General features: G+C 44.4%; 1 protein-coding gene across 2 annotated transcripts in view; it reads right to left on the reverse strand.

Annotated features, from left to right (window-relative positions):
• BNIP3L (BCL2 interacting protein 3 like) overlaps window positions 1-8,449 on the reverse strand; it is a 112,544-nt gene extending 104,095 nt beyond the window's left edge. The window contains exon 1 of one of the 2 annotated variants that reach the window (XM_086943525.1): window positions 8,176-8,449. Coding sequence is in view for 1 of the 2 variants with exons in the window: in XM_086943524.1 (XP_086799650.1) it covers window positions 7,944-7,947 (4 nt within the window). In the remaining variant the exon portion in view is untranslated. Of the gene's footprint in view, window positions 1-7,943; window positions 8,133-8,175 lie in introns of those variants that run through there. The other variant, XM_086943524.1, reaches the window with a different exon arrangement.
• Between the last annotated feature and the right edge of the window lie 278 nt (window positions 8,450-8,727).

An 8,727-nucleotide genomic window follows, 5' to 3' on the forward strand; every position in this document is an offset into this window, starting at 1 on the left:
CAAGTCAGGCACCCCCGCCGACTGTGGCCCGGCGCACATCCTGAGGGAGTTGTCTTTCGGTTGCCCTGATCCTCCCATTGTCCCTTCTTAACGCTTCCATCTCTCAGGGTATAGTCCCGCCTCTTTCAAATCGGCCACAGTCATCCCCATTCTAAAAAAACCCGGTGCTGACCCCACTCTTACCGCCAATTTTAGGCCCACTTCCTTGCTCCCTTATCTGGGCAAGATCCTGGAGAGCCATATTACTTCCTGTCTCTCGGTTTACATCGAGGACAACCATCTCCTGGCCTCCCATCAAGCGGGTTTTCGTCCGGCCCATTCGACGGAATCTGTGGTCCTTTCCGTCCTGGACGAGCTGAAGAGCAAGGCAGATTCTAACTTTCCCCAAGCCTTGGTACTTCTTGATCGGTCCGCTGCTTTCGACACGGTCGACCATTCCATTCTCCTCAACCGTGTCAGAGCAGCGGGCATCCGGGGGACCACTCTCACTTGGCTCGCCTCATTCCTTCAAGGCCGGACGCAGGCGGTCCAACTTTCAGGCTTTACAGCCCCTACCCGCCTTGTGCCCTGTGGGGTTCCCCAAGGCTCTTCCCTTCCTCCTCTTCTTTTAAATCTTTACATCTATCCCCTTATTGTTTCTCTGCTCAACATGGAGGTCTCTGTATTAAATTACGCAGACGATCTCCAGCTTGTTTTTGATCTCTCCTCCGCCCCGGATTCCATCCTTAAATCCCAAACTACACTTATCTTTATTTCTACCCCCCTACTTAAGTCTCTTCATTGGCTCTCCATCTTGCAGAGAACTCTCTTCAAGTTGGGCTGCATGGTCTTCATGGCTCGCGCCGGTACGGCCCCAGTCTACATCAATTCCATGATTACCCCCTATCTTCCTTGCCGCAACCTCCGCTCGTCCACCCAGGCTCTCCTCAGTGTCCCTCGTTTTCGAAGGTCCAGAGTGGGCGGCACCAGGTTCTCCATTCTTGCCCCCCGCTTATGGAACAGTCTCCCTTTGACTATCAGGTCCATGGCTGCATACCTGCACTTTCGTAAAGCACTCAAAACCCATCTGTTTGCCCAAGCCTTCCCTCTATAGTAATTTCCTGGGGTTCCCCCTTCCCCCGCTTGTCAATCCCTCAGCGCCAGGAAACCGCTTGGTAGCAGAGCGCTTTACAAATCCTTTCAACTTCCTCATTAAGGGAAAAAAAAACACACAGCCCCCCCCCCCCCCCTTGTTAATAGTTGAAAATGACTTGGAGATTTCAAAGTCTTCAGAAATCAAACTGAGTGAGGGGAGGGTACATACTCTTCTGGTAAAGGATCAGAAGTATTTTTGGGGGCCACAGATTTCACACACTGGAGGGAAAAAAAATCCAGTACTTTAGGAAAAGTCAGTCGAGATAAAGCAGACGAAAAAGGCCAGAGGATGACTACCAATCCATCTTCAGGGCTGCACCCAATCCAAAGACAGGCTGTGACAATGGTGCTTACAAGGGCTGTAAAGGGTAAAGGAGACCCTAAGACGTACTAAACCATCAAAACATATTCCTAAACATTGGAAGAAAGCTGCTGAGGAAGGAATGGTAATCAAATATTAATAAAAAGGTGGTAGAAATCACATTGAAGAGTAAAGCCCACATCATGGACTAAATAATGTCATGCTTTAATATATATAAGCATGACATTATTTAGTATATACATACATGCACATACATGTATATGGCCTCCAGCTCATTGCAATGAGAAGGAATGGCTACACATATTAATTAAATATTGCTGTGTTAACTGTACTGGGGAGTCAGGGCATGACAATGAGGAAACATTCAAATGCAAAAGCCACAACTGTGTTATTTCCTCAAAGGATTAGTCAAGGGCAACCACACCTTACACTGCAGCTGTCATTAAATCTTAATCATGATTTGGCTTAAAAATGGTTATTGTAGGGTGAAAAGCTCACTGGCTACGCTATACTGCATTAATTAAAAACGTAATGCATTTATTTTTGACAATCCACATTTAGCTTAAATATATACATACTGCACATACTTTCTCTTATGTTTTTACAGCCTTTTACAGACAGCACTTAAACAGATAAAAAAAAAAGTGAGGAAACAGTTCATGCAGTTTTCAAAATTTCCAAGACCAACTGTAATTTATGTTATACAATGTGTATTTGTAAAGCGCTCTATCGCCCGCGAGAGTATCCTGGCACAGAGCAGGTGTGTGTGTCTAGTGCTGCTTATGGAAGGTTGATTAATTGAAAAGCTAGGTCGTCAGCTTCTTGCGAAATTCATGAAGAGAGGAGAAGGCTCTGATGTGGATTGGGTGGCTATTCCACACTTTATAAGCAATGGAAGAAAATGCCCATCCTCCTGGGCTGCTTCTGTATATGCATTAGGATGTGTGCGAATAGGTGTCCTGCAGAGCTGAGGTGCCTGGGTGGTTGGTGGAAGAAGACGCAGATGTTTAGGTAGATGTGTCCTAAGTTGTGTAGTGTATGGAATGTGTGTGAGGAATTTTAAATGAGCGTGCCATTGGAGCTCCATGAGGTGTAGTGTGATGAGAGTTCTGTGTGGGAGGTTGAGCCTTTCTACCAGGTTCTGGGTAGTTTGTTTTCTCCTAGGGAGTTGCTTGGTGATCCTGGTGTCGAGGGTGTTCCCATAGTTGACCTGTGCGGTCATATCCAGTTTCCTGTTGACGATTATGCTGAGGTTCCTGGTGTGGGTCTGAGTTCGGCCAGCCCATGATGAGGTGTTCTGGTCGAAGTTCACTACTTCAGTCTTGCCGGTGTTGAGATAGCTGGCTTTCATCCAGTTAGCAACTTTAGTCATGCAGACAGTGAACTTGTTTTTTTGTGCTGGGGGGGTCTTAGCCGAATAGAACACTATGAATTATGTGTCATCTGCAAGAATGCCGATGTTGTGTGAGCGGATGACGTTGGTCAGTGGGCTCATGTATATGTTGAAGAGAGTGAGGCTGAGCAATGAAACTTGAGGCACTCCACAGGTGAGTTTGTGGTCTTCCAAGGAGAAAGGTGCCAGGCTGACATGTTTGTGTTCTTTCCTTTAATAAGGAGCAGATTCGATTGACAGCGGGTCCTGGATGTCAGTCTTGTGCAGGTGCCTGATAAGATTGGGTGTGAGACTTTGTCGAATGCTGCAGAGAGGTGCAGGAGAAGGTGAGCTGCCATGTCTCCTCGGTTACAGATCATTGGGATGTCGTCTGAAGCGGTGATGAGTGGTGTTCCTGTCCTGGGATTGGGCTTGATTCCAAACTGTGTGGAATTGAGGGGCAGGTGGTTGCTGAGGTGGTCAGTAATGCATTGGTTGATTAGCTTCCTTAAGACCTTTGCTTGGTATGGTAGGTGGGAGACTAAACTGCAGCTGAAAAGTGTGGTTGGGTCATCGGGCAGTTTCTTTTGATAGTGGCATGATCCCAGGTGTCCGGGAATGTGGCTAACTCCATGAAGGCACTAAAAATCCTCAGCAAACGCAAATATTAACACAGTATTAAAAACTTCAATCATAGTATAAGAGTAATTTGTTGTATTCAGTTCCTTGTCTTTATTTCACAACGCCTATCCGAAATGTGTTTTGTCAATAGGGGATTGCCCCGCGACTTTTTCAGGGCTGTCAGGCTCGTCACTTCTCTTACTTCTCCTCACCTCTCTGCTGGTTCTACTTCTGACCCAGCTGGCTAAATGGATCGGTGCTGAGGATTGTTAATGATTTTGGAAATGACCTTAGGGTCTGAGATTGGAGGGTTTTGGGTGAATTCCCAACCCTTGAGCACCGCTGAACATAGCCCATTTTACAGGAAATGTACGTAATTTTATGAACGCCAGGGACGTCCTACTACTAATAACACCCCAGTAGGACATTAAACTCCATGAAGGCGTTGAGAATGGGTGGTAGTGCTTTGCTGACATGGTGGGGTGAGGGTCAGATGGGTCCCTGAGAAGATGGACTTTATGGTAGCAGCTATTTCAACGTGTAGGTGGGCCAGGAGGTCAGGGATTGTTGTTAGGTTGTGATGGGAAGTTGAGTTGCGACTGACTGGGTCCAGCTGAGGGTCAAAGATGCTGTATATGGAGTCGATTTTGTTACAGAAGAATTCCAGGACCTTGCTGCAAAGGTCTTGTGAGGGAGTAACCGTGCTGGAGGCGGCAGGAGGCCTGGTGAAGTCTTTAATGATGGCGGAGATTTCCTTGCTGCTGTTAGTGCTGGCGTCAATATGATCTGCAAGAACTGTGTGCTTGTTGTTACGTATCTGCTAGTGGTAACACCTTAGGGTTGATAGTCACACACAAAGATTTTTAGATTACAAGGTTATTTTAATTCCAACTTGAGACCAACATATTCCAATAACTCATAAACAGAATGCACAGTCAAAATATAAACATGCTTTATTTAGAAAGAGAGGTTGTATACATTGGATTAATAAACAATTGCCTCCATTGACTATAACAGCTGGGTGGTCAAAGGTTTACGAGTTGTAGTTAACATTAAAATTAAAAGCAGTCATGCAACTTCCTGCAATGTCTTCAGAAGTTATACAATTTCCTCCTATGATCTATTTTTCAGACTATTTCCTTCCTGTTGATGTCAATCAGGTCAAAGGTCATATGATTTTACAATGTCGGTATACTAGTCATTTTAAAACGTGGCAACTGCTTTTAAGTCATGCAATGTGTATCTATTAGGATTTAAAAAAAAGAAATTCCATGATGGCGCTTCCTCGATTTCTGTATGCGCTGGAAAACACACTGCTTCCAGTACCACCAAGCTCCTTCAAAACGATAGCAGCCCAGGATTCCAGCCTGTTGTGGAAAACAAACCGGCATGCATAGCGCAGAACAAGTTGGTTCGCGGATGGTATGACGGTGGGATAGCACTCCCAAACATACAATTATACTACTGGGCGGCGCAATTGAAGGTGGCCAACCAATGGATACATGCCCCACAAACAGACCCAGCATTTAAGGCAGACAGATTTGTCTTGGGACCGGGAAGTATGCTGTCTGCCCTTTAAAACAAGAAGCAAGCCCCTGCATTAATAGGGCCCACAAAACTCACAGTCACCATATGGCACGCTGTGCAGACTAAATTGGGCTGGCGAGGGGTTATAACCCAACTCACTCCTCTTTGGGACACGAAGCGGCTGGGAAGGCTCAGGAATAGTAAGGGCTTCGATCAGTGGGACGCAATAGGCATTTCCACTGTTGGGGACATGTAGAACAAGGGGGAAGTTCTCACATTCGAGCATCTTCAGCGACAATATGAGCTGGCACCCTCTGAAATTTTTCGATACACGCAGATAAAACACACACTGACTGCGGTTCTACCATCTGGCACCGAGGTCCCGGAGGTCTCACCTTTAAAGGACAGATTACTAACAGAATGCATGCATGGGCAGGCCACATCATTCACCTATCGAAAGTTAGTCAACAACCTGCCGGACCCCACGGTGCCACTCAGGGGAAAATGGGCTCACAATGTGGGTGACCTTGACGACACTGAATGGCAGGAGGCATTATTCTCACCGCAGGAGGTGGGTTTACCTTCACGACTCAGACTAGTGCAGCTATAAATCCTGCGTCGAACCTACTACACTAGGCCTACCCTATATAGGATGGGTAAAACATCACACCTTTATTGCCGGCGGCACTGTGGGGAGGAGGGTACTTTTTATCACATCATGTGGCAGTGCCCGATGATTGTGGAATACGGGACAAAGGTGATGAGAACAATATCACAAACAGAGGAAGTGCAATTGGTACCGGAGCCCAAGAGGTGTATGTTAAATATGTGAGAGCCAAATGACCTTACTCATCCGGCACAAGATTGGGCTACGCTCGGAATAATGGTCGCAAAACGTAATATCGCACAAAAATGGGGGACAGCAGAGTTACCGTCATTCGCCACATGGTGCATAGACATGGTCACAGCTATGGTGGCAGAGAGAACAGTGTTCGTCAATCGTGGTTCTTCCCGGAAATGGAGCAAGATCTGGGGAGCGCCGAATAAATTCAGGGGAGACATTTGTTAACCACCGCAGGAACAGGTGGAAGAGGGATCTGATGAAGAACACTAGGGAGGGTGGCATGAATAACACGTGGGATACCGTTAATGACTATGATGTAATGAATGTCAATGAAAGAATGCTGCGGAGTTATGTATTACTGATTTACAATGTGTCTGTATGCCAACTGGAAGATTTGTGCCTTGAGAATACTGAATTTAATAAAAAGAAGATTTTAATAAATAAATAAATAAATGTATTTATTTATTTATTTGTGACCCAGGAGCCATTAAGATACTCTATAAAGCCTAGAAGCTGCTTATAGAGAGGCTACGTTTGGCTCACCACATTGACTGTGACTATTAGTATAACCACTCCTCTAGTGCCTAAAACTGCACCTGTACTTGCTATTTGAAAATTCATGTAAAGAGGCACCTCTGTTATACGACTTTGTGGTGTAAACTAAGAAACAATTTTAAACAACAATACAAACTCTCCTACATCACATTTTGGATCTACACTACTTTCAGCTCAGATAGGCACAACAGATCTGTAATCGGTTCATTTACTTTGTCCCAATCTTGAGTTATAAAAACTGTCTTAATATCACCTCAACAAAATATTAATACCGGAATTGTGGAGCTAAATGCTTCACTGTCTATATGCTCAAATAACACTGAAATGGTAACTCTGCTTACATCTCTTGTAGAAGTCACGTTTTTAGACAAGCTGTAACAACTTATTCCTCATTGCGTGGCATCAGCTCAGCTCACCAAAACCGGTCTTTCAATTCACAAATTCTACTTATGACAACGGCATTCAGTGTGCATCAGTGATTACATTACAGGAAATGCCAATAATTACAGCGCTCCTCGTGCTTATGGATGAGTAAGTAAACTGCAATTCAAATTATTTGCTACACCACGTGCCGTGGAATACATATGGGCAGAGGCAACTCGTGGCTATTGACTCTAAACCAGAAACTTTCTCAGGTGTACTCTTTGCGGTTCTCTCAGAATTAATAATCCATGCAAATAGTAGATGTTAACCAAACATATACTTTAATTATGCACTAGAGAGCCTAGCCAAAAGTTTTAACTTACTTTCATAAGTGTGCCAACGTAAATCAGAAACGCTCACACAGCAAATGGATCGAGTTCTAGAAAGGTTTTACTTTATCATATAATATATAATTTTTTAAAGCACATTATACCCCTAACGAGGTCGACACACAGTTTGGCGACCTTATAAATTCAAAACAATCAAACAATGGCTGCTGTTGCATGTTCGATCGCTTACTTTCACTTAGAATCCAAAGCCTAGACTTCTAAATCTGAAAAATACACACTCCAACATGCAAGACTAATAAATGTAGTTTTCTACCTACAAACATATTGAAAATAAACCACCAAAAAAAGATAAATGTCTGGATCATACACACAAAGATTGAGTTAAAAACTGTACAGCTGAGAATTAATTCGGAAACAATACCAATCATTTATAGATAAGACACACCAAGCTCGAAAGAGGTAGTTATCGCTGCAGAAGTGACATTATAATACTATACAATCGTTTCAACAGGGAGAGACATGGTCTACTTTAACATGAAATTACCCGCAATGATCTGGATTTAGTTATGGAATACCTTTAAGGATGCCTGTTGATATAAAATAAACTAATGCGTAACTGCTTCGTCAACAACAAATATATATATCAATAGAACACCATCATGGGATTGGTCCTTGGCATGTCTGACAGCACATACTTTTAAAGGATGCAATTTGCCACGCAAAGGAAAATGCTGAAAAACAAACTAGAGCTTGTGAGAAAGAATAATCAGAAACTCTCAGTGTCTAGTCTAAGGAAAACATTTTGTAGGGTGCAGCCATGTTTGAGCAAAATAGACAATTCCTATTAGTTCTTACTCATTTCAACAGTTGCGGCCAACGATACCAGGTTAAAATTACAAACACAGCTGGGCTGGTGGGGTAAACATCGACCCGTTTTAGCAGAAATGCCGTCTTCCAGGTCTGGATTGAAACGTGAAAGGCGGAATGATGGCAACAGCTAGAATGGTCAAAACACTTTTAGAGGCAGTAACGGTGTACGTGACCAGCCTCCCGTATCAGGCGGGAGCTTTCCAAGTGTGGGCCTTACCTCCCAGTAGTACCTCCAATCAGAAGATAGTAAATCTCTGGTCAGCTGTGCTTCCCTCTCGGCTCTAACAGATTTCACTAAACAGACGACACGAACCAACTTCAATTAAGTGAAGGTATAGAACGTCGATCGGTACCCTGGTTTATAGTGATTGAAATGTTAAGGGATTGTACTGGGAGGGGCCTGGTGGCTGTATTGCTCCATAAATATTGCTGTGATTGGCTAAAAAACACATGATTCACTTCAGAAAAGACCGCCCCCCTGCCCCGGAAAAAAAACGTATTTGTTGCTCTCCCGGAAGGAACCATCTGCTTCGCTCCCCCGGAAGGGAATGCCCAGCCGTACTGGGCCGGCTTTGGACATGCAATGTTTACCTGTGGGTTTCGGAAAACACTTTTCCCTGGAAAGACCAGACTCTTGCAGCGCTGAATCGTGCGCTGCTTTTGAGATATCCGAGAGCAGTCTTTAGACGTAGAAAAAAGCCTGACGGGGAGCTGCGTTCAGGCTGGTCAACTTGTGGCGCTAAAGTGTGGGTATTGTAGAGTTCTCTGA

This window comes from Lissotriton vulgaris, chromosome 11 (genome assembly GCF_964263255.1).
Source record: "Lissotriton vulgaris chromosome 11, aLisVul1.2, whole genome shotgun sequence".
In the NCBI taxonomy this organism is placed as follows: Eukaryota; Metazoa; Chordata; class Amphibia; order Caudata; family Salamandridae; genus Lissotriton; species Lissotriton vulgaris.